The following is a 27,157-nucleotide window of genomic DNA, read 5'->3' as shown; positions in this document are numbered from 1 at the left end:
ACTTGTGTACTAACAAATGTTGTGGAAACTGCATGAATATCATCAATAATAAACACAAAAAACACTGTAGTAGATGAGTATAAAAATATATATTGTACTATATAGTGGAATGTTCACTTACACAGACAGCGTAGGCAGAGATTCCCCTGAACAACAGTAAAACTCCTATTTTTATATCATTCAAGAGAATAAAGAAGTGAAATGTGATTGGCTCTCTGCCCAACAAGAATTAGATTTCAACACCCATACAATCAACTGGCAAAAAGCTACGAGCTGTTCACGTGCTAACATAAAACAAATGCATGCACAGGAATTCCAGGAAAGAGGCGTTCTTCGTGTGAAAACACAGAACATCTGGATACACTGAACAGGATGTCTCCACATTCTTCAGCTACATGAATCCTGCCAAGCATATTAACTAAGTAATCGAAGGCAGATAGTAGTAACAGAGAGAATAAATGATAAAACAAATAATTAATGCAAGCTTACGTTCACACAAACAAACATACAAGGTTGGACAAAGTCACAGTGAAACAATACAGTGTCAATGTAAACCCATACAATGGCATGAAATTAACAGTGAACATGAGAATCTTACAACTACAGCTCGACCGATACGGGATTGTTAAGGCCGATGCCAATTTTGATATTTGGGGCTTTAAAAAAAAAAAAAATCAGATTACAATTTATCAGCCGATATTAATTTTTTAACAGCAACTCATAACAAGGATTTAGAAAACAAGTTATACAATAGGTACTGCGTTAGAGTGATTTTTGATAGTGACAGTCACCAAATCTGTCACAATTACTAATTATAATATATTAATTTATCCAGTTTATCCATTTACTTATTAGTCTTTTATCTCAGTTTATACGATGCAAGCTCCAGGAACACTTTTTCCATCCATTATTTATCTCCTTGTTTAAAAAAAATGCCATCTTTAATGATCCAATTAACTGATACAGTGACTGACAGTAAACACCACTGCAGAAAAAAGAAACAAAAAATGGGAGGGAGGTGGGCATGGGAAGTGTTTTAATCAGCTTTCATTGTCATTTACTTGTCTCATTGTGTACACGTTTATTTGTAGTGTTTTTCTGCTGGCCAGCCATTTTAGAAATGTGACGGTCTAACATTAGCTAATGGGGGTTGACGTTAATTCTGAAAAGGCACTGTGTCTAGGCTTTAAACCTTTTTGAGAGAAACAACCGGCGTAATATCTTTGGTGTTTCCAATGCACTGACTCTTAACTTTGCTGACATGCGAGTCACGGATAAAAAGTATTTAACATTAAGTATTTTAGGCATTATGAGTATAACGCTATATGTTAACGGCTCATTAGCCGTCTTCCACTGACAAACCATGGCATTAGCTAGGTTCTTAGTTAACTAATATAACAATAGATAAACTACAAGCATGTGTTTTACAACAGACGTCAGTGCTATACTGATGAGAAAAAATTATATTATGAATGCCAATAGTGACTTGTCTGCAATTAGCTTAAATCGATGTATCAGTCGCGCTCTACTTACAGTGTTCAGTTTTTGGGGAGAGAGTAAGAGAAGGGGGATTTAACTCTACGTTTATTTTTGAAGCAGCAGTTTGTGGTGTTTTTTCACCACATTGCCGATGCATTAAGTAGTCTAAGCCTTATTTGCACTACTCAAAATCACTCCATATAAACAAAAACAATTCTAATGTTGGAAGACTCAATTTAATTAATTCCCTCAGATGCTGACCAGGTCTTGCTGTGAAAAACTGATCCACGTTTCACCTGGTCTGTAACAGTATGTTTGGACTTGCACTGCCACAATGCATGCATACTTGGAAAAGCTCTTAAACGTCCCAGCAGGAAAACCAGCAGGAAAGACAGTAGTCGCCCATTTCAGCACAGAACACCCACAATGCATTTTGGCAGCTCCCTCACTCCAACATGAACAGAGCTTCATGGTAATCATGCCAGCAACAGACCAGACGCTGGCGCATAAAGAGAGTTCAACATAGTCAGGCTCGCTTTGAATTTTCTAGGTTGTCCTGGATTAAGAGACTGTGAGACACTTTCTTCAAGTCACCACTGATTTTGATTCAGGTTTAGTGATACACGATAACTCTCAGACAGCCTGGATATGTTGATTTTTAGCTATGCATGCGTCACGGCTGTAGGGATGGCATGCTGGTCAGTCAGTCGGTACACCACTTTGGTCCACACTGAAATATCTACATATAACGACTACAAGATGCAGCTCCATGACATTTGGTACAGACATGGTCCCCAGAGGATAAATCCTAATCAGTGTGTTTACATGCGTTTAAATAACCTGAGGCCTGTACTATGCAGCAGGATTTGTGGTTAGCGAAGTAACTTCAGGGTTAACCCTGGGCTTTCAGGGTTACGACGGTGGTTCACTTCTTAACGGTGTACATCCCCACGGAAACTTATACTGCATAGCAAATCTGATCAAGAGCAGATTTACTTCAGAGGATCAGATCAAAACCTGTCAAAAGCCCAACTACTGACCAATTAGATCACTGGAAAACTAGAGTTATCATTCCTACAGGATCCTGACAGGGACAAAAGAGTTAACAATAAAGTGACATATAATAAGAAGCAATAGATATTTTTATAGATCAGTCGAAGTGTTTCGCTGTTTGAGGTTTTCCATGTGTCCAGTCTGATTTTATAACAGAGCTTCTAACAATAACTGCATAATAACTATTATAGCTTGATTTTAATTGCACAAAGATTCTTTGATTCCCCATTGGATTCCTGACAGTGTTGATGCTTTTACACTCTTATTCTATCACCGCAGCTCAGAATAACATAAGACTGTGACGATAATTGGAAATAAAAACTAAACGCTCTGATGTCTTTTATTAGAAAAATTATCCACACACTGTTAAATAGTTCCCATGATTATAAACGAACATGCCAGTCAGATTGACCTCATCAGACGTGAACTACTTTTCTTCACTTCTCTTCTCTCCTCTCTGCTTTTCCAGCAGGAAAAGTCAAACAAACTTTTTTTTAATCTGCATCACACACATATATATATACATAATATAAAACATAATAGTTCATTCATGATCATACAAAAGAGCAAAATCCTCACTCAGTAAGAAACTTTATAATTCCTTATTTACAGTATTTCCGTAGCCTGCCTTTGATAATTAGAAATTATTTCTAGTTTTTCTTTTCTATACTAGTAATGTGATCATACTGTTTACATTTCACCCTTTTGAATATCACTTTACGCTGTAGCTATAACCAAATTTACCTCCAGTTATCACCGTTTCTTCTCATATCATATTAGGTACTTTATTCAAGCTGCCGACAATGTTGCTTGTAATCAACAACTCTGTCTCTTTCGCAGGAACGTGCTGAGAACCCACTACGGAAAGACCAAGAGTTAACTGAGCCAGTTGATAACCAGCTTCATGATGCAGGTTATCCAGGGCGACCAATGTTAGGCTCAGTGAAGCCAGATAATGTAAAGATATCCTGGGTATGTTGAGCTTGCTTCGTAGTACAAGCCCCTGGTTAAACCAATGTAAACTTGCAGCAGGTCAATAATCAGATTTGTCCCCTGCCCTTCCGAATCATGTCTTACTTATTTTAACTGTAGTGATTGCTGATGTTGTTTCGGTCCCAATGTTTTTCTTGCTGTTTTTTTTTGTGTGTGTGTGTGTGTGTGTGCGCGCGTGTGCGTGCGTGCGTGCGCATAGGAGCAGAGGGGAGGACAGTCAGACAGAGTGGAGCTTTCCCTCACAGTGTGAATATGTCCGAATTTAACGAATTGTCAAATGTTCAGCGATGGAAACTAAGTTATTTAGACTTCTAGAGGACACTTTGCCTTAGTTTCAGCTTCAGTTGGACTTTGGATGGAGTTATTTTAATGAGGACAAGTCGCTCCTTCATCTAGCTGGTCAGCTGTAAATTTAGCTGCTCAGGTGTTAGCCTGATTGGATAGATGATGGTAGAGAGACAGACGTTTTGGGTAAGTGGGATGCACCTTAAACTGGTTGAATAGCTTTGGAAACCCCCTCCCCCCACGCCCTTACAACACCAACAATCCGACATTCACACCCACTTCACGCTGTGATTTGCCAGCTGTGTAGAACACTACGAATGCCTTCCAACGATTAGGTTACAGGGGCGCACCAGCTGTAGACTCAGTCTCTTTCTTTCTGAGACAGACCCCAGGGTAGCTACTGTATCTAGCACATCTAGCACATATTGTGGAAATCTATCCTGGTGACAAGTGGGACCACTTACTCAGTAAATAATCTTGCCTCATGAAGACAAATCCCTAGCCTGCTGGTAAAAAAAAATGTTGGTGGATATTTTCGTTGTTTTCAAGTGATTCTGTTATAATGTATTTGTATGCGCCTTTGTGCTTGTGTGTGCTTAATGTGGACAATTTTTCCTAGAGATTCTGACATTCAGGGATAATAAAAAGAGAGCTGACATATTTACATTCCCTAAATATCCTCACTTTGTGTCAGTTTGTCCTCAGATAAACAATTTCAGAAGATCTTTCAGTTGCTGGTCATTTAAGAACAGTCTATATTGAGAAGTCCTTTTCGTGCTAAAGTTGTTTTTGGAAAATAGCCACTGTTAATACTGTGCTTAAGAGATAAGATTAAAAAAGAAGTATGTGTTGTCGCTCAAAAATACAATAGTCTAAAACAGTATTCTAGTATTCAGTTTTTTTGTGTGCAGAAAGGAAAATATTTCTCACACCCTGTGTGTGTTGTTAAGTGCTCGGCTGCACCAAACCAATTTTGCATCAAAGAAGCAAGATGAAAAGAATTCAAAGTGACAGTGATATAATTTTGCCTGAAATCTCATGCAGCAACATTTTCGCTGCACATGCAGCATTCTTGATTTGGCAAAATTCAAACATGTTTTTCTGTTCACAAAATCTAAATAAATGTCACAGAGTACAAAGATAAGCACTCTGTAAACACTGTATTCTTTACCGTTTCCAAGCTTAACTTTTGCTTCAAAATAAATATTCCTTTGAAAAGTACTAGTCATGTACCAATGTCCATTTTAATATTAATTACCCTCAAAACCTGTTTTGCATATTTTATGTTACATTTTGGTATGCTTAAAAAGTGCTTCTTCAGAAAGAACAAGAACACTTTGCAACATGGTCTCTCAGTGTTTAACAAAACTTAGCAAAGGGTCCAAATATGTGAGTCTGTGTTTGCTCTATAGCTTTTTTGTATGAGTGTTTTTGTAGTGAAGAAGAGGATTTCCGTGGTTGAAGTTGGTTTCAAGTTATTCTTTTCATATGTCTCATGTTTGCTGTGTTGTACATAAAATATATATTTATGAGATATATATACAGATGTATGAAAACAAGATCTTGTAGCTGTCAGTCCAGACACTGATTTTGGCTCATATATTTGTAGGCATAGGTTTCAGATGTGAAAAAAATACTGAACATCTTATTTCCTTCACCTGTATAATCACTTTACCTTTATATCAATCTAGCAAAAACAAGTTATGAAAGTGGTTATTGTGCTTTCTTTATTGAGGGAAGTGTAGCAAAAAATGACATGCAGTGTGTTCAGAAAGTATTTACACCCCTTCACTTTTTTCACATTTTGAAGCCTTATGCTAAAATTGTTTTTGAAGTAATTTTTTCCCCTCATCAATCTACATTCACTACCCAATATTGAAAAAGCAAAAACAGATTTTTTTTTTGTGGAAATTTATTAAAAAGGAAAAACTGAAATATCACATTGACATAAGTATTCCGACCCTTTGCTATGACACTTAAATTTAGCTCAGGTGTCTCCCATTTTTCTTCATCATCGTTGAGATGTTTCTACACCTTGATTGAAGTGCACTTGTGGTAAATTCAATTGATTGGACATGATTTGGAAAGGCACACATCTGCCTACAAAAGGTCTCACCATCTACATAAGGTCTCACAGCTGACAATGCATATCAGAGCAAAAACCAAGCCATGAGGTCAAAGTAACCGCCTGCAGAGCTCAGAGATAGGATTGTGTCAAGGCACAGATCTGGGGAAGGCTACAAAAAAAATTTTGCTGCATTGAAGGTTCCCAAGAGCATAGCGGCCTCCATAATTCTTCAATGGAAGAGGTGTGGAACAACCAGGGCTCTTCCTAAAGCTAGCCGCCGGGCCACACTGAACAATCGGGGAGAAGGTCCTTGGTATGACAGGTGACCAAGAACCCGATGGTCACTCTTGCTGAGCTCCAGAGATCCTGTGTGGAGATGGGAGAAATTTCCAGAAGGACAACCATCATTGCAGCACTCCACCAATCTGGGCTTTATGGCAGAATGGCCAGAACAGAAGCCTCTCCCCTCAGTGAAAGACACATGAAAGGCTATTTGGAGTTTGCAACAGAGCACCTCAACGACTCTCAGACTGTGAGAAACAAGTTTCTCTGGTTTGATGAAACCAAGATTGAACTGTTTGGCCTCAATTTTAAATGTCAGGTCTGGAGGAAACTGGGCGCCGCTCATCACCTGCCCAGTATCATCCCAACAGTGAAACATGGTGGTGGCAGCATCATGTCGTGGCGGTGTTTTTCACCAGCAAAGACTGGGAGACTGGTCAGGGTTTAGGGAAAGCTGAACAGAGGAAGGTACAGAGATATCAATGAAAACCTGGTCCAGAGTGCTCAGGACTACAGACTAGCCAGAAGATTCCCCTTACAACAGGACAATGACCCTAAGCGCAACACAGGAGTGGCTTAGGGACAACTCTGTGAAAGTCCTTGAGTGGCCCAGCCAGAGCCCTGACTTGAACCCAGTCAAACATCTCTGGAAGACTTGAAAATGGCTGTCCACAGACAGTCACCATCCAACCAGACAGAGCTTGAGAGGATCTGCAGAGAAGAACGGCAGAAAATCCCCCAAATCCTGGTGTGCAAAGTTTGTCGTGTCATACCCAAGAAGACCCAAGGCTGTAATTGCTGCCCAAGGTGCTTCAATTATGTACTGAGTAAAGGGTCTGAATAGTTATGTCAATGTGATTTTTCAATTTTTCTCTTTATTTTAATAAATTTGCAAAAATTTCTAAAATTCTGTTTAACTTGATCATTAAGCAGCATTGAGTGTAGATTGATATGGGAAAAATGAATTTTACTTACTGAATGCATTGTATTATGTAAATTACCACCTTACTAATGCACTAACCCTACTTAAAAATCACATTTAGTACCCTTTATAGATAATGTTGTATTTGTATCTTTACCACAAAGATAACTTTCCTTTACTGCCATAGCTTTGTTTTAAATTAAATTCTAGGTTTTTTAGGAGAATGTGAACTGGTGTAAATGAAAACAGAGGACATGAAATTTATTCCTGTGAGTACACAGAAATAATTAAAACCAAATCGGATAAGGATATCAACATTTTTATCACATCGGAGCTCCTCTTATCTGGAAAATACCTTCATATTCTGTCCAGTCAGTTTTAATAAGACCCCATTCTTATCTACAGAAATGGCTTCTGTGATAACATGGAGGGTTTGTGACAGGTATACAGACATTCAGCCAGTAGCAGTATCGCGGATTTGGATCATTCTTAGTCTGGCTTTATGTTAAAGGTCACAAGCCCCCCCACGACGACGAAGTGACGAACCGAACAACTCAATTCTGTGTTTTTAATGGATACAGAGCTGGCCATTTTTACTGACATTGATCAGTGAAATTTCAGCACAGTGCCTTACGTTCTAGGAAGGAGCAGTTATCCAGATAGCTAGCTACTGGTTTGCAGTGGTGGAAAGTTACTAAGTACATCTTCTCAAGTGCTCTGCTTTATTACAATTTTGAGAAACTTTTACTTTACTTGAGTATTTCCACTATAACTACTTTATACATCCATCCACTTTATTTCAGAGGGAAATTTTGTACTTTCTACTCCATTAAATTATTTGACAGCTTTAAGTACTAGTTAGTCTTCAGATGAATCAAAAATCAAAGATTACAGAAAAAGTCCAAAAACTGAAAACAGATTTGTGTATCAGAACTTCGTTACTTCTTCTTTCCTCTACAATTCATCACCTCAAGAACCCTCAATATTTATCTGGTGTCCCTGTTTATAAAACTGTATTAAAAAGTAGTTCAAAGCACCTCTACCTCCAGCAGCTACCACAGTAACATGCTGCTTACACATTGATGCTTCAATATTAATTATCTAGTGATATCATATATAATAATATATTAGTCAGAGGGACCAAACCAGTACTTTTACTTTAATACTTTGGCTACAATTTGCTGCTAAAACTACTTGTAATAGATTATTTTTACATTGCTGTATTGGTACATTTGCTAAAGTAATGGATCTGAATATGTCTTCCACCACTGCTGGCTTGCCATTCAGATTCATGTCCTTCAATTTTTATCTGAGTCTAGCAGCTATTGTAGCATCATTATCTAGCTTTGGTTTTATTGCTACTTAGGTAGCTAGCTACGACAAACGAAACATCTACATACAAAACAGCATTTTAAGACGACAAACCTCTATACTGGGCATTCTTTTCCTGTTCCGCTTTTCTCAGATTTCGTCCTTTCGCACCTTAAGGCCTGGAACTTTTCATTATGAAATATTTTGAGTTAATAATATGTTTAGCTTGGGTGGAGTGATGGTCAATTGCACATCAAATGGTACCCATCATCCCTCACTTTCAGCGCACAGTGTGCACAGTACAATTACAGTGCAAGGCAGATGAAAAAACTGTGAGGTGCAGCAGTGTTTATTCTACCATGTTGTCAACTTGTGACTACCAGTTCAGGGGGCTCAGTATGTTTGATATTGTACTTAAAAGGCTGTTTTTGCTGATTATATTACTGTAACCATGATTAAATGATAGTGGCATTCTTGCGGCGCCGCCCTGACATTCTGCGCCCGAAGCAACCGCCGATGTGCCAGGAGCCAGCCCTGCAAACATTCATGGATTTGCACATGAGAGCTGTACAACGCTGCCACAGTGCATCTCCACTGGGTCAGCCACACAAGCACTGAAATGGCTTAGTAGTGCCACGACAGCATACATTTTTATACATGCATATATTTTCACTGTAATAGCCTTCAGGGCTCAAGAATATGGCTTCAATGCCTTGCTCAGGCGCATTGCTGACAGTACTTACAAAGTTGATTCAGCCCCCCATTGTCAGCCAGCAAACTGGGAAACTTTCTGTTACAAGCTGGATTCTTTAACCTCCAGGCTACCACTGTACCCCATTTAATTTATTTATTTATCTTTTAATGCACACTGGCACATTAACTAGTGCCCTCAGCTAGAAATGTCTCGACCATTCCTTACAGATACAATTCCACTCATTTCATATGGTATAAACAATATGAGTAAAGTCAGATAATGATGAGACTTTAATTTGCCAGTGGCCTCAGGGCTTGCTACTGGAAGATTCTGATGTCTCTCTAAAGACACGGCATATCAACCACTCAGCCAACCAAGTTTGTTTTCATGTGCTAATTTGCGTATAGTGTGCATAATGTAGCAAATATCCCAATATTACGACTGAAGGCAAACTGTGGATGAGTATCGTATTTAAAGATAATTTGGATTAGCTAATGTGCAAAATAGATTTGCTGCAGCTTTGTTTAAAATGGGTTGTGTGCTGTGTCTACTTAAATATTAGTTAAGCTGGCTGCCGCCGTCTATGTTATGAAGCCAGCATTGCTGTCTGAACATTATTCTATAATTATTATTATAGTTATTGCAATATGCCACACTTCTATAAAAAAATCTAATACTTCTGTTGCACTCAACAAAATCTCTATTTTTATTTATTTGCAAATTGTTTTGTATGCTTCCTGCAGACGGGGATTAACCTAACTTCAACTTTAAAGTAAGAGACAAATAAATGAAAGAACTTATAAGAAAAAACTAAATTTGCATGCAGAGACAGATATTCTGCTTCGACTGTGAAACACACGGAGATCTGACTATTTGATGCCTTCTTTATCTTTCAAGCCTTGTCAAGAATTCTATGAAGAATTCACAGCGCACACATTGTCATCTCCCAGTTCTACAATAAATGAACACTTGATGGAGGAATACAGACTAAACATAAAATGAATAAATGATGACTCCCTGACATCTTTGTCCTATGGCAAATTACTTTAAAGGAAGGAGAATCTTAAACCTTAAAAGCTACATTAAGCAAAGAACCACAGTTTTTTTTATCATGTAATACATTGTTTTTAATTAAAGTTTTTGTCTTGCATAGCTTGTCAAATGAACGCAGTGACAGTGTTACTACAGTAACCACCACATAAAATGTAATGTAAAAATACAACTATGCCTTTAAACACTTCTTTAAACCTGCTCAGGCTTAGACAAAGTGATGCAGATTTTCTTCAGCCTTGTACTAGAGCACGAAGATGATAGTGAAACAGGAGACAGGAGGATCACTGCAAGATCTTTGCAGTCCCATTCACGTCAGTGTACTTCAGGGCTCTGGGTCCAAATACGGTAATCCTGGATCTGGTTCCCTGGCCTGTGGAGCAGAACTTGTCAAGCAGGACTACAAATTCAAGTCTGTGGGTCAGCTCAGTGGGAGCTGTGTTAAAGTGGGCTAATCCAATGGACATGGTACTGTACCTTGAGGCCAGCACCGCAGTCTAATCTGTGTAGAGACTGACGAGCAGAGAACCATACAGAGGAAGAACCAGGCTAAACTTGCACAGTCCGCCAAATTCATCAGCTGACACTTTCATTGACCATGAAAGAGATAATTATCCCATCATTCTATTATTTTGTGTGTTCTAAATTATTCCATTAAAGGTTTATGTCATTGTTTTTGGTCAATAGTTTGTGGATTGAACTACACTCTGTCATAATACATTTTAATTGTATCTCTTCCTCTGTATTAATCATAAATCCTATATTTTTTTTTCTGTGAGCTCTAAAATAGCGAAGCTTATGTCTTGTTTTTTAATCTTTCTCCCGGTGTTCAACAGTAGGAAAACTGGATTGGTTCATTTGTTTTACACTGCCACAATATTTGACTGAACAGAACCGCTGTTCTTCAGACAGAGCTGCCACATCCTGTAGAAACAATTCAACAGCCATAAAAAGCAATGTGTCTTTTTCTCTGCTGTCTGATGTAATAGATGCTAGGTTATGTAGTCTCTAAGTAGGAAAGCTTTCTACCGATGGGAAATTTCCTGACTACCATGAGGACAGGCAGCACCTGTTGGTGGAACACACACTGCCTTATGGCTGTATGCTGTGTGACTGATACTGTTGTCGGGCGTGAACAGGTGGATATACATTTTAAAATTCATGAAAACTGTTGAGCTGCAGTGAAGAACGGAGCGAAAGCAAGTGAATTACACTGAGCTTTTTTTTTTTTTTCTGCTAGCCTTTAGACTTTGACCCACTCTGAATCATTTGTATATCTTGGCAGCCTGGTTACATAATTGATGCCATTCATTACATGATTGAGAGGGGTGTTTTTCTAAGGTGAGAGGAGGTAGCCAGACCATTGCTGAGAGCAACTTACACCGTGATGATTGATAGGAGGCGAGCTGCCTAAATGCTGCAGTGTCGGTTGCCTAAATGCAAGTGAGTGTTACTCTCTTTGCCAGCTTGGGGCAAAACCATTAATAAACCCTGCAAATGATGATAGCTGTTGTATCGATTCTTCCAACACCTTCTCTTCCAACAGCCCCTCTTGCTCCAATACTTTGCCTCAGTAAACACAGGCATTGAAATTGTTGACCCAGTCTCTGCCATTGATCACCACGTTGATGTTGGTACACCACATTCTCTTTGTTTGCATGGTAGCTTAATCCATTCACAAAGCTTGCTGATGGTACAAAATTGATCAATACGAGAGGAAAATTGGAAGTATGGGATTAAAAATGATAGATTTATCCCTGAAAAATATGGCAGTATCCCACCTTGCTCCTTTGCAAATGATTGACCTGCATACTACAAGAAACCAGGAAATATGTGTGATGTTTCAAAACAAAATCCTGCAGGGAAATGGTGCACTTTCCATTGTGGTCGTAATATAGTGACATATTTGTTTACTAACATAAAGTGTAAAGAATGAACAGTTTCATTTTGATCACTTCTTCATCAGGCTGACAAAAGAACACATGAGTGATGAAATTCCAGAGTTACAGTAGCTGGCTGATCAAACAGCTGTTCTCTGAAATCGGCAAACATCTCCTTTTTTCCAGCCTTCAAATTCGATCCTGCTTTGTCTCACCCACACGCCTCTCCCTCCTTCTCCCCTTCCCTCTCTCTGTTTCAGCTGACTGTTAAGTGCCTTGTCATTTGTAATGGAAATGACACGCACTGAGTCAAAGTGACATTATGTCAAAATTTTATCCTGTGATTCCTGCCAGGCTAAATCACTCTTGTTCTATTTCTCATTCAGAATTAAATTAGAAACACTCTTTCAGAGCCCCCATAACTTCAAAAAGACTCCAGTGTAATGTCTTCTATAACACTTGAAGTCCTAAATGCTAGGCAATGACTTTCACTCAAGTTTTACTGAGAAAGTTGCAAACGCCCATACCTCTTTTGTAACTTTGAAATCTTCAAGAGAAAATAGGGGGATTATTTTTCAACTTTTAAATGGCAACAAACAAATGAAAGGCTGTTTGTTTTTCTCCCTTCCACTGAAATGGTTGTCTCTTCTTATACTTGCACAAAGGACAGACTTTTACAGCATTTCCTCAAATTCCTACTGTTTGTCTCGCAGACCGATGGGCAGTGTCATATTTCTCTGAAACTGTGAAAGGTCTTTTTTTTCTTTTTTAATCTATCTTACTTAAGGTGTAACAGGTAAAAAATAAAATAAAATAAGGAAAGCCAAAGGGAAAATATTAAATAAAGTATATCTGAATGCCCAGTTGGTCAGAAATGCAAACCATACAGGCTTGGGTTGAAAAAAAACACATTAATCAGCATATTGCAGAATATAAATCCCAATGGTGTATGCTTATCTTTAAAGAGGGTATTTTTTCACCAAATGCTTTGAGGAAAATACCTACCCACGATACATTAATGCACGGCAGAAGCACTTCTTTTCAGCTGTTGTCAAAAAAGCTAATGCTTATGGTCAGTAATAAGTATAATGCCTCTGACATTCCCTCAATCAATTCTTGATCTTTAACTTAGCCCAAACATTGTCTTGATTTTATCTGGGCTAATGGGACAATTGGAATCCTATTTGTGTGTCACTGTGCCGCCTATTACCATATGGAAATCTCGTTCAAAATACAGCATTACTGTTATTTTTTTTGCTAAATCAAATTCAGTTTCCACCATCAAGGTTATTTCAGCATACTGTGTATGGAGATTGCTTGTCCCTGACAGTAAGTGGTTGTTGCATGCCAATGTTTTCCCATCACATAAGGCTCCAAAGGCCCTATCCATCTCCCCCCGACAGTGCTACCCCTGCCTCGCTAACACAAGGGTGCCATCCCATCGCCAAATTGACCCTTCAAGGTCACTGTGCAGGAATGAAAGTGCATTTATCCCATAATAGAGGAAGCACACAAAATCTAAAAAACACAGATACAGGCACAGATTATTCACACTGGAATCAAAAATTACTAAGGTGTTGAATTTCCAACTCTCAAAAAAAAAAAAGACGTGTCCATCTATGTTGTGGTAAATGTATAGCGTGAATGGAAAGGAATCTTCATCTTTATGGTCAGTCAGTTTTTTTTTGTGGTAAATCTACACCATACTATGGAGATATATTGAAAGGGAAGAAATTCATAAAGACAATTAAATGTCATCTGGTTTGTTTTGAATACCCAGGGCTAACTCACAGCCATCCACAGTGTTTGGACACTTGTCAATTCAGAGAGAATGTTGGTTAGTGAGCTAACTAGCTCTCGAATGAGCTAGCAAGCACTAAAGTAAACTATCTAACAAGCTAACCAACAAGCAAGCAACCTAACTAGCTCATAGGCGAGCAGCAGCACTTTGTTTGACATACCCTCAAACCCTACCCAGAGTGCACCTTCAGGCACAGCCTCCAACTTCATGCCAAAACACGAAAAGATCAGACTCTTACCTGACTTTTACCTGCGTTCTATCAATGCAGTTGTAGTGTTGGTTAGTATGCAACCATTTATGGTTGTCATGAACCACACATACCCAGTTAAAAATTAAAATAAAAGTAGTATGTGTTGAGCAGTGGAAAATGGCTTGCTGAATAGAGAGCTGAAGAACTACTTAGCACATTTACTTGCCTGCTACATACTTCACCTGCTAACTTGTGTAGGCATCGCCACTCTATCTGAATTAAAATGGGTGAAAAACTGCACTGAATTGTGGGACAGGGGACTGCACTGGGGACTCCAAGCTGGGCTCTATCCTAACCAATGACTGACTTTATAATCGTTCAGAAAACAAATCAATCTAACTGCTATAAAACCTCTGTGCTCGTGGAATTATTAATTATTAAAGCCCCTATCTGTGCACTCAAGTGGTATTTTAGTTTTCGTTCACCAACAGAAGTGTATGTCCTGCCTACACAGTCCTGAGAAAAGGACTAATCAAAATACCAACACCACTTGAACTTCTTGGAAAACAATTTATTTTTTACCTCATGCTGCACTACATTTAACTAAAAATACCAAACAATAAAGTATTTTATTGTTGGGTCCTTCAATCTTTCAACAATCATATCTTTCTGCACATAAATTAAACCACCTTTCTCTCCATAATGAATAACCCACTGGTTATTAAACTCCTCCTGTTTAAACAGGAAATACATGGAAGTAATTGGGTTTCAGCTAGAGCTGCTGTCTTTTAGAGTTGTGTATATCAGGATTAAGATTCAAGTTAGATGAGAAGCTGACTAAACAACATTATCTTCCACCTGCTCATTAGCAGGAACCATCTTGAAAGAAACAATAGTTCTGACGGGAAATGTACTGATGGATGTGTCTGCGTTCCTTTTGGACTCTGTCATACAAGGCTCCATGCTGTGCAGTGCTATACACTAAAGACAATCTACAATAGAGCTGTAAAGCTGTGAAGTCTGCTCACATACCGTATGTGACAAACTCCCTGTATTACAAAAAAAGTAATTATTTAGCCTACATGTCAAATGAGATGTCAAGAAAGTGTCAAGAAAGAGATGCAGTTGGCAAAAACAGAGCATCCATTAATTAATTCCTACTAGATTCTCTACTTTCAATATTTCCTGTGTGCCAAACTGTGCTCAGATGCACTTTGACTCCCCCTTTGTTTATTTTAGATTTGTGTGATTATATTCTCCTCTTCTTTGCCTATGTTAAATCGTATTTCTGTTGCTGCTGGAAATACCTAATTTCCCCAAAGGGATCATTAACTCTTAACTCAATAATCTAATCTTAAAACTGATGTTGCTCTTACTCTGCCACTGGCTACATTGGGTTTAGTAATCCAGATGCCAATTGTGCAAATCAGAAATGGTGTGAGAAAAAACTACAGAGGTCACTTTGAAAGACACTTGCTCAAAATATCGCAACAAAAATAAATTTGGTAATTCCGGTTGGAGTTTTTGATAGTGTGGGCGGATAAATTCATAAAACACATTATTCCCAGACGGGGTCCAGATAATAATTAACAATGTCCAGATCTCTCCCAGTATTAACGCTGTCCAAACAGTTAGAAGTTTCAGAAAATAAAGAGAATTAATTGAAACATAATCAGCATGGGACAAACAATCAAGTTTGGGGTCTGTTCCCAGAAAACAGGTTCATCTGTCACTGTTTTTGTATGTTACAGCACTGAGTTGGTCGTCTGGCACACAGAAAGTGATGCACTTTATTTCCGAATGTTACAAGATTATTTTCAGATGCAGTAGCATTGATTTGTGGGGATTAATCCAATTAAGAATTAAGTTTATTAGAATGAGCCTTGGCAGCCACCCCAGCGAGCGAGGGAAAGATTTTCTGCTGATGTAAAGCAACCATAAACCTGAGGAAACAGATGTCTCAGTTCTGTTCACACTGATTATGCCAAGTGACCTCTGGGAAGTGCAGTGCAAAAATACCAAAGCTAAGGATGTTGCCTAAGTACAAAATACATTTTTATTGCACAATAAACACACATTGTGCAGTTTTTTTACTTGTTGAAACTCAGTAAGCCTTTTACATAAATGGGAAATTAATCGAATTAACCATCCCCTTTGAGAGAAATTCTCCAATTTTAGCAATATCAATTCAAACCACAGAGAAAAGAGAGTCATAAAATGGAGCCACAAATTTTCACCTTCTAAAATCCACTTAAATAACTTGTTCTGTTATTTGCTGATTCCTGAGAGGACACGTGAAGTTTAATTGTGTTATGTGAATCTGGTCAGAGGTTGCTGTATTAGACTCAGTAGAGAAACGGGCATTACACATGCACTGTGGATGTGCTCCTTGGATATGTTACATCCACAGCTCTTTCCTATAAAAACAAATGCAGAAAGTGGGGAAGAGGGAAAACAAAAACATGACTAACATGTGATTAAGCTGTTTTTCTTGTTTTGACTGTACAAACAGGATAGACCAAGAACAATAACACCACAAAGAGCAGATACATTTTTTTAAAAACCGAAAAATACCAAAATATATTTGTGTCTCATTCAGTAATCCAGTACAACATCTCTGCCATGAATTATACCTTTAAAAAAACTTAAAATGGCCAGTTTTTGTTAAAACTTTCCAAGTGTTAATTCAACTATATGTTTATTACTACGGCTGTAGTTGGTGGTGGTGTGGTACTAGACTACATTATATTGAAATGTGTTTCTAATATTCTCATGGTTTCTATATGAGGTAGGCAAAACATCAGAAAAACCTCTCAATATAATGCAGTCCAGGTCAATGCTCCTGCAAAATGCAACCTCAATAACAAATCATATAGTTAAACTGATAGCTCTATGACAGTGACGATGAAAACTCGACATTATTATCTTCGTAAAAGGTTGAATTTGTGGCTGAGCTGTTGCATTGGATTGCATTAGATTTTACAGGTGTACCTAATAAAGTGGCCACTGAGTGTTTGTACTGTGTATGTGCTTGTCAAAGGGTTATTAGGATCTTGTGTGGATGAGTTTTATAACAGATACACTTAATATATCCTTAATCAGATTTGTTGTAGACATACATTAAAATTAAGTCTTTACCCTGCTCATGTGAACCTTCTCTCTTGGTAAGTGTGAAAAAAAATCACGAGATCCTCTTTAAATACTGTGCAGTAATGACTGACATTTTGAACATTATTAACTCCTTTATTTATTCAATTAATGTTTAAATTATCATTTGTAATTTCAATATTCACTGCCACAAGTCTTTTCAACAACCACAGTATTATACTTTAGTTCAAGATATCATGCTCTCTTACAGGTTGTCATCAAATCTCTGTAATACTGAATAATAAAATATGTAAGCCTAATAGAAAGATAATAATATGAAGTCGTTCAGTGGAAGCTGAGAACATCTTATCCTTCTGACAAAAGTGATATTGATATGTTTTAATGATGATGATCTGTATGGATTAGTTGCAGAATTGTAATCCAGATTAGTTGCGTGAGCTGTCCAATTTTCTTATGTTGTCTAATTGAAATCCTTTCTACTCTTAACAGCTGGGTAAGATAAAAGCAGGGTTAAGTATATTTATTATACGGCTCAATTAAGTTTGCTGCATCAGTTCCTATTCAAGAAATGTTTAATTTGTTGCTTTTCATTATTCTTGAAGTCAATATTTCTGTTGTTGGATAAAATCTGACGCCCAATAAATGTCATTTAAGCTCCATTTTTTGGCAACACAGCAGCCTATCGATTGGAAGCATATTTGGTGTTGATCTGTTTCAATCATTGGTATTTTCCATGTAATTATTCCTATACTGTGTTAGTGTAGCAGCCACTAGCCTTATCTGTACCAATTCACATTGCTTTTTGTGGCCAATTTGTGCAGCATCCCCCGGGTACTTCAGGATAAATCAAACATCAGCATTCCCCGTAACCTCCCCCACACCCTAATCCACTGCTTTGGTTTTCTGCTCTCTTGATTGGATCAGCAGCACAGTTTCTCTACTTTTCTTCTTCGTTTGAATATTTACTAACGTACATTTACATTACAAAGTACATGCTCCCATATGGGAGAACCGGGTCATGTGTGTTTATATCCCTATATACACAAGTACAGCATGATGTCACCTGAAATACTGAGGTTATCTAACATTCCTACAGGGTATCCAGTACTAAAGATCAAGGTTCAAGCAGCATTGCTTACTTAAGAAAATTGGCACTTACAATATCTCTGCATTAAGAGAGATACATAACCATTACGTCACTGAAAGGAAGCCCCCAAGTGAGAGAGAGAAAGAAGATAAATGATGATTATCCAGCCATTCGCCTTGGCCAATTAAGCAATGACAAGTAATTGTTTAAACAAATTGCAACAGGACATATCTGAGGCACTCAGGGGTCATTTGCGTGATGTCAAATAATAAATAAAGACATAACTGGCTGACACGCCACCCAGGGGTGTGAACTGAGATTAAAAGGCCATATGGAGAGAAGCAGGAACATCACTGAGTGTGCTGTGATCTATTCCCTGGCTGACTGCGGCCATTTAGAACACAGATGTGCAAATGTGTCCCTGTTTCTCTGATTTGAGCCATGCTTTGCTCTAATCCAGTCACCACAGCCTGCTACTTTATCCATCGATGTACCTTGCAACTTATGTGGCTATTTTTAAAGAATAAGTCTGGCAATATTCTGTGTTTTACATCATGTCATCAAATCACACAAAAACACCAAAATCAACATAGAACTGTCAGTGTATCCCATGCCTAATGTATTCATCAGTGCCACAGAGCTCCATTGTTGTCCAAAAACACATCAGTGAGCCACAGTGCTCCACTGGGTGATATGTGCCGTCATTTTCATCAACACGGGCACTGTAGTCTATTTCAGTCAAACTCACATACACCGTCTTGCTGCCATAAATACAGCTGTATGCAAAACGTTTGGCCACAACTCAGCAAATTATATGTTTTTTGTCAATTTTTAAAGTCAAAAGTAGTAAATACAGTCCCCAGAGCAAACAGACATTAAAATTAGCCTTTCTTCAAATGTTAATGTGTTGTTATTTTTTATTTCAGTAACTGTGGCATGTATAAAAGTGACAGGCCCATGGGTGCCCAAACTTTTGCATACAGCTGTACTTGGAAGCGCACTAAATGAAAATTAATCCACAGCTGAAAATAATCCACAAATTTACTATTCCCCCCTAAAACAACAGTGCCCTGCTGTTTTAGGAAATGATTTGGCTTTTTGATTTTAAAATATTAAAGTATACATTTTGAGCTGTTTGAAGATTGCAGCTCGGAGCTGAGAGCCACAGACAGGCCAGGGAAGCTGGAAAGTACTCTGAGATGGACCAACACACTGTTGGTTTTGGACTTCATTGGATTTGCTGACCATAAGAAAAATGGGGAATATCGGCCTATCAGCCTATTAGGCTTATCCTTTAAATAAATTATTCAAAAACACAACTTCTGATGAACCAAAAGAACCTTGTTAGTAAGAACCAGTTAATAAAGGATAATTAGGCTCTAGCATCTTCTACTGCAGTTCACATTTGACTTTGTATTACCAGGAACAACCTCAACCCAGTCTAATATTGTCTGTTCTCTGCATCTACAAATAAATTACCCAGGAGCAACACAGAGTTGTTTGTGTTTTCCCTTTTCTTCTTCTTCATTTTACATTCCCCACATGTGCTTATTCATCTCAGCTCTGTGGCTAATGCTTGTAATCCTCCTCATCAAACAGGGACGGCAGTTACTCCATTAGCAGGGTTTCTCATGTTGATGTCAGGCAGGCGATTGGTTTGCAAGGGAATCTTGTTAGGGTTCTTATTGACATTGTGTTTCATTAACTTGATTAATGACATCTATTGAGGCACGCTCCACAGTAATCAACATCTCTGCAGAGAAGGGCTGTCTGCGGCCAAAGATGAGACTCTCTGGACTACTTCTGCCCAGTGGTCCACACTTGACTGGCTTCTCTGTCTCCTGTTTGTTTCCTAAAGGCTGCACTCAAGAAGAATCTTATATTCATAAATACCAAAGTAGTAAGCAGTAACTGACCATGAAGTAGAAACCAGATGACCACTATGAACTTTCCGTTTCCGAAACTGTGTGTGTTTCGGACAATCGGCCCTTTGAAATCAGAGAAATGAAGCATCTGGTGTCCATATCAGCCAGGAATAAATCGGTTAAGATGCTCATGTTCTGCTGTTTTCTTTAGTTTCTTCACTATTCAAATATAATTGTAAGATGCTTATTGCCAGGAGAAAGCCTCTTCTGAAAGGTCAAGAACAATACACTACACTCTAATTAAAAAATCTGTTGAAGGACAACAGACGTCTTTTCACACATTAGATGTTTTCTGAAGTAGCTTTTACAAATCAGTGATTTCTTTCTCTACCTCTATGTATCTTAGATGTGCTCTTATATTTCTCCCTTCAGGAGGGGTGGGTCACATCCTAGGTCAGTGAATGTGAGATGAAAAGCTGCTCACCTCAAATACCCCAAGAGGAGGAACACTAAAGGCCACTCACTCTCAGCTCTAGGCGCTGTTTGCCAGGGAAGAGAGATATAAAAGGAGTGATCAGAAAAAGAACCCCAGCTGGAATTCATATTTACCTTTCATCATCTGCCTTTTACCCACATTGTACTCAGTTATATTTGTGGGCTCTCTTAAGGGAGAGAGCCGAGCGCTGTGCTGTTGCAACTCCAAGCAGGTGGCTGCTGAGCTGCCAGGGTTGTTTGCTGTGGGAGCTGACTCAGATAATTTGCCTATTCGGATTATTTTCTTGGTGCATTCAGCTCAAAACAATGCTATCTGGCAAAGTAAGAGCAAAAGTGCAGCGCCCAATTAACAGTATATCTGTCATTCAATATATCAACATAAAATATTTCTGAAGGGAAGGGATTTGCTGTCTTAAAACTGCAATGGAGAGCATTTCAATTAAGAGATCAAACTAAATGCTAATCACTTTGCAGGAAAATATCTAATAACTAATACCTGTGGATTTTTCACATCCAGTTACTTTGATTTGATTTGTTGATTGGAGAGATATTTATCCACTCAGAGCTGGAACAAACCTTGAATGAACTTTATGTTCTAAGCCTTGTTCATTTTTTATGTATATAAATATAAATTATCGAGCATAACGCTTTTGAATAGAAATGCATACTGTGCAAACTGAAGGATAAAATAATTACATAAAAAGCACATATTGACTGATAAATAGTATAAAAATAACAATCACTACAACCACTGTACTCCAGATTAGGGCTGCAACTAATGATTAATTTCATTGTTTTGGTATTTTCATTATATTTTCTGTTATATTTTCTTTAAACTGCTTGTTTTGTCCAACCAACACTTCAGAACCTGATGATATTCAGTTTAGTATCACATACACACAAGAAACAACAAATCCTAGCAATTTAGAAGCTGGAACTAGGGAATGTTTGTCATTTTTCTTCTTCAATACTTGAATAACAATGAATCCAAGGTACTTATTTCACTGTTGTTCCAGCAAGCAAATAATAATTCCAGCTCTATTGCAGATGAAAGAAAGTTAAATCTGGAACTAACCTAAAACAAGAGACATTCAGCTGATTCACAAGAAAAGTATTAAGGAATTGACTGTAGAAGTTTTTAACCATGTTTCTTAATTGTGTTTAGAAAAGTAAAGTTACAGATATTAATGAGTTTGTGGTTAAAACACGACCTACTGTATATCTGCAGTCTGTTCTGCCAAACATGGACAATGTTTAAAACCGTTAAATGTTGTTTACATAAATAAATTTGTGGATTGGACTGTGTTCAGGCATTACTTTTTTGTCAGTGTTGGTTTCCAAGTGATGTGCACTTAGCTCTGTTCTTTTTTTCTGACAGCAAAAGAGTTCCATGATTGGGAAACTAGCCAAAAACTTATTTTAGGCAACGCAAGTTCCTCGAGTTCTGTCACGGAGCTCAACTATGCTCAACTATGTCCAAAACACATCATCAGATAAGGATGGTCATAAAAAATTGTAATAGATTGTATTCGATTGCACTGAACATGGTCTTCAAGGAGTCCTTGGATCAAAATCATGCAATAGCATGGATGGTAGGTTTTTTTTTGTTGTTTTTTGTTTTTTGTTTTTTTTTGCTGTAGGTGTTTTTAAAGGTTTTCTCATGACCACATGTCCTGCAGCACAATGACATGGAATCAGTCTTTATCTGGACTGGTTCTACCCACCATGAGTTATTTCCTTCACTCAGCTGTTCCTGACCTGTGCCCATGCGCTCAAGTGTTCAGAGAGTGACAGACATGCTTGATGAGCAGCCGAGTTAGTCTCATTCTGTCCAGGCACAGTGCAAGCCAGAGACATGACCAGGGCAACTTAAAGTCTCATCCTTCTAATTACACTTGTACTTAGTCAACCAAAACACTCATACTCCTTGGGAACTCCTTCAGTAGAGTAATTTGTTGGATAGGAGTAAATGAAAAGGGAAGAGGTTCTAAAGACTCGTACAGCAGGCAAAATAAAAAATCTGGGTGCACCTAACATTTATAGAAAAAATATTAGATGCAACAAGCCTCTCAGCTTTTTTTTCTTCTCTCTACCACAACATTTTGGCTGAACACGTATATTTAGCCTCAGTCTAATTTTTCTAAACAGACTGAAGACTGTAAGATCTCTGGGTTAGTCTTGGGGATCCAGGGATAGACGATTTTGAAATAAAACTAGTCAATTATAGTTCAAATTCCTAATCTATGGTTTGAGAATAAGAAAATATACACTTTATGTAGTGTATTAAGCCATGTTGAAGACTAGGTGACATAAGAACACCAAAACAAACTCAGAAACACAGCCCTAATATACTGTACAGCAAAGTTAAAGTATCATGTCGGCTAATTGTTGCAAACAACTGCCTACTTCCAGCAGACAGAGCAAATGATTCCAGCAGAATCCAAATGAGAGTCCAGCTTCTCAGAAAACATCTGCCAGAAGCTCAACTTTGTTAAGCAAACACTAGTTTAATTTGACTCTGTGCCGGTTTCTGGGCAGGTAGTGTTCACTTTGGGTGCTGAATTTTGTCTGGAAATGACACACACACACCACGTCAGCAACAAGTGTATGTGTGTGTGACAAATTAAAAACAAGGATATTATAAACAAAGCAAAACCAATACAATACAGAGTCAGTGGTTACATAGCTTCATAGATTTACAAAAAAACACTGATGAAGATGAAGATTGAGAACTTCAGTTGCTGCTGATGTGCTGCTTTCGCCGCACAGCCAGATTAGACCAGACGGAACAGTGTTTTGAGTTTGTAAATTACATGTACAGTCACGTTTATCACACTATAAAATGATCCTGGTCCTGTTCTAGCATGTTCATTACAACAGAAGTTATTTTTCCTTTTCCGGAAAAAATTTGGTAAATGAGTGCGAGTGAAAGCCACCAACACTGTTGTGTATCTAACTACGGCTCTATTAATTATGGATGACCGTCAGATGTTAAATCTAGACATTAAAACGACTGAAAACAACTGGAAATGCATAGGTTTAGACAGGTCGAGAGATAGAGGATCACGCAGCAACAGTCTGTCAGAGTTGTAATGGGCCTGGGAGTATCAAAGGTCAAGGGGTACCTCGGGGGAGGTGTGATGTGTGTCAGGGTTTGAATCCATTTTTTGATTTGGTGAAATGGCATGTTCAAGATTAAATGGGGTGCCGCGTTGCTCTTTAAATTTAATATTCAGTAGGGTCAGCAGTACTGGCAGCCCCTTCACAATACACATAAGTCTGTTGATTTTATAATATGATTCTTGTGTAATTGAATGGAGCTTCAAAGTCCTTCACATCATACCTTACGTACATGTGTAGTTGTAACAGACAGACATCTTGTGTTGTTTTGTCCAAGTGTTCTGTAATGTTACGTATTAAAGTTTCTCATCAATTTCTGGCTGTTTGTATGTTCTTGGACTAAATCTATCATTTGACCTCACTAACTGATTTTTTTTTCTACAGTACATTCACACAGATAACATCTTCCACACCCCGTTAGTCGTGATATATGAGGCCAAATGTACTCACCATCTTCGCGAGACTTCTGAATGAAAGCATCGACGCCGCTCTCTCCATAGTTTCCCTCAGACGCCACTGTGGAGACGTAGTTCCAGCGCATGGCCTTGACAATGTCCACCATGGCCTGGGCCTGGTAGGTATCTGGAGGCACCACACGGGAGAAGAAGTCGTAGCGGGTGTTGTCACTGAGCTCTGGAGCTGTGGATGCGTAGCTCACCTGGGGTATCTGTACAGGAAAGGATGCAGATAAAATTATGAGCTTCAAGTAGCTTCTAGTGAACATAGTTGTGGATCACCGAAGAGAATAGAGACAAGGCAAGGTATTTGTGTTACATCTTTCAGCAACAAGCCAATCCCAACTGCTTTACATACGACATGAAAGGCATTTAGATATAAAAAAAAAAAAACACAAGGCAATACAAAAAGACACATAAATTGGATTTAAAAAGAATAAAATATGATAGAGGATAAACATAAACTAGATTAAACTGAAGAATATAAATTGAAGTGCAGCTGCAATGCAGACCAAGGTATGAATGGATAGATAGTCCTAAATTTATTTGAATAAAAGGCTGTAGCAAAGTCTCAAGCCTTAAAAATATTACATGAGAAACTTTTAATAGAAAAATAAATAGGCCAGCTAATACCATAATTTTATAGAAGAATTTCTGGTGGTGGTTGTTATATTTCTCAACACCGGAGACTATTTTCAGGGATTGCAACATGTCAGTTTTTGTAATGGGTAAACTGTGTTTGTGTAAATGGAATTTTTCATCTCAATGGCACACAGTGATTCACCAAACAGAAGGCAGGGGTGTTTCCTTGTAATGATACACAGTGTGCCTTTTTGATGAGGATCTGTCGTCATGTTTTTGTGTCTCGAAACAAAATGAGGGGAAGGTGCACTCCGTGAAACACGATCCTAATGAAAAACAGCCCTGTTTTCCCTCTAGATGCCTCTTTGCCACATGCAACATTTCATTATCACAGACAGCAGACCTGTAGGCTGGGACACAAACGCAACACACAAACACACACGCAACACACAAACACACACGCACACGCACACACACACACACACACACACACACACACACACACACAGATAACCATTAAACATCTGACTTCAAGGCAACCTCCTCCCACCAAGAGGAACAACACTGTGGCTCTACTCACTTACTTGGGTAAAAATATTATAAATAAAAACTGAACTGAATTTAATCTCGACTGTCCTTTGGCAACAGATTATCTGTGATACAGTAAATACAGGTTAGAGGATACAGGTTAGAAAAAAGGGGAAAAACATGTACATAGGTGCTTGGTTAAAAAGCAGCTAATAAATGATCCAGAAAAAACTAATGAGTCTGTATAAACCAAAAAAAAAGTATAAAAGAGTCATTTGTGTCAGTGTGTTAGCTGTGCTAGTGTGCTAAGACACCACTAAAATCTCTAAAAGGATTCAGCACTGCTAACAGGGGTCAGTAATTAGCAGCAGTCGTGTATAAATGTCTAAATAGCCAGGTACCAGAATATTTACAGGTGTTTGAGCGTACTAAAGACTAGCATATGTATAATAACGGGCATGGTCAATATTCATAGTTACGGCTCATTTGGATCTACATCCTTTTAATGTGTGAGGGTTAAAATTTGTAAAGGTTTACTAGACGGTGTAAGATTCTCAAACTATATCACCGTTTTTAAAACCAGATGTCAAATCTTTTAATTTAATGAAATGCAAAGTGGAGAGATAGGTGATTGTATACAATATCCATCCATCCTCTGCCGCTTTTCCCGAGATGGGTCACCCGGACAGCAGAGAGTTCAGACGTCCCTCTCCCCACCAAGGCTTTCAATTTCCTCCTAGGAGACCCCGAGGCGTTCCCAGGCAAGATGAGATATATATATAGTCTCTCCAGCATATTCTGGGTCTGCCCCAGGGTCTCCTACCAGTTGGACATGCCCAGAAAACCTCCAATGCAAGGCGCCCGAACCACCTAGACTAACTGTTTTTGATGGGGAGGGCCAGTGGCTCTACTCCTAGCTCTGTACAGATATCTGAGCCCCTCAGAATCACCTCGCTGCTTTTTGCAGACGATGTGGTTCTCTTTGCTTCATCAGGAAATGACCTCGATCATGCACTGGGACAGTTTGCAGCTGTGTTTGAAGCGGCTGGGATGAGAGTTAGCACCTCCGAGACAGAGGCCATGGTTCTCTACCGGAAAGTGGTGGATTGCTCCCTTCGGGTTGGGAGCAACTTACTGCTAAAGTGGAGGAGTTTAAGTATCTAGTATATAATATTGTATATAATATTCAAATAAAAATATGCATTTTGTATAATAATACTGTTTCTACTATAACTGAATCTGCATGTCAAAACTTTCACAAAAGTCAGTAATGTAACAGGGGCAGGACAATCTTTGTTATCATAATTTGGGGCAGCTCACGACCAATAAGAAAATAAGTTTTAATTTTCTTTTTTTTTAATTTTGTTCTCTTTATATGTATCACTATGCTTATGTTATATATACAATGTCACACAAATTGTATCATTTCCTGTTAGTATAAAATGGTAAAGTATTTTGATATTTTTAGATATTAACTCATAAAACAGTACTGAATTGTATAGAATTACTATGTAGTCTTCTTGGTATTTTCAGTCTTATGCACCGCAGCCTCATCCATGCTTGTCCAAGCTACCGTAGCTTGGTTTGAAATGTAATCAGGAAGACATGTTAATGGCCAGAGTAACTGATGTACTTCATTTCGGTACCGGGACCTTAAGATGATTGCCTGAGCAAGCCCTAGCACGGGAAAACATGAAATGATGATATGGAAACATGATATTGGAACTGAGTGTATTCATGGAGTGGAATTTTTAAAAGCTCACATAACAAAGCATAACATACTAGTGATCAACGTTATTTAAGGGGTAAAAAGTCAGAAAAATATAATTAAACTAAAAGGCTCCTTGAGAAACGTTCCGTTTTTTCACTACAACTACTTCTTTATTGAGCAATGTTGGTGGCATTTCTA

At 38.3% G+C, this 27,157-nt stretch overlaps 1 protein-coding gene across 2 annotated transcripts in view; it reads right to left on the bottom strand.

Moving 5' to 3' along the window:
- The window catches only part of LOC120807583 (metabotropic glutamate receptor 4-like), a 137,053-nt gene that overhangs the window by 48,370 nt on the left and 61,526 nt on the right, over positions 1–27,157 (bottom strand). For both annotated transcript variants that reach the window (XM_040159799.1, XM_040159801.1), the window contains exon 3: positions 24,134–24,350. In XM_040159799.1, the coding sequence (XP_040015733.1) occupies positions 24,134–24,350 (217 nt within the window). The remainder of the gene's footprint in view (positions 1–24,133; positions 24,351–27,157) is intronic.

The sequence above is a fragment of the Xiphias gladius genome, chromosome 21, assembly GCF_016859285.1.
Source record: "Xiphias gladius isolate SHS-SW01 ecotype Sanya breed wild chromosome 21, ASM1685928v1, whole genome shotgun sequence".
NCBI classification, from domain to species: domain Eukaryota; kingdom Metazoa; phylum Chordata; class Actinopteri; order Istiophoriformes; family Xiphiidae; genus Xiphias; species Xiphias gladius.
Note: the sequence above shows the minus strand (reverse complement) of the source record. Positions and strands in the feature narration are given on the sequence as shown.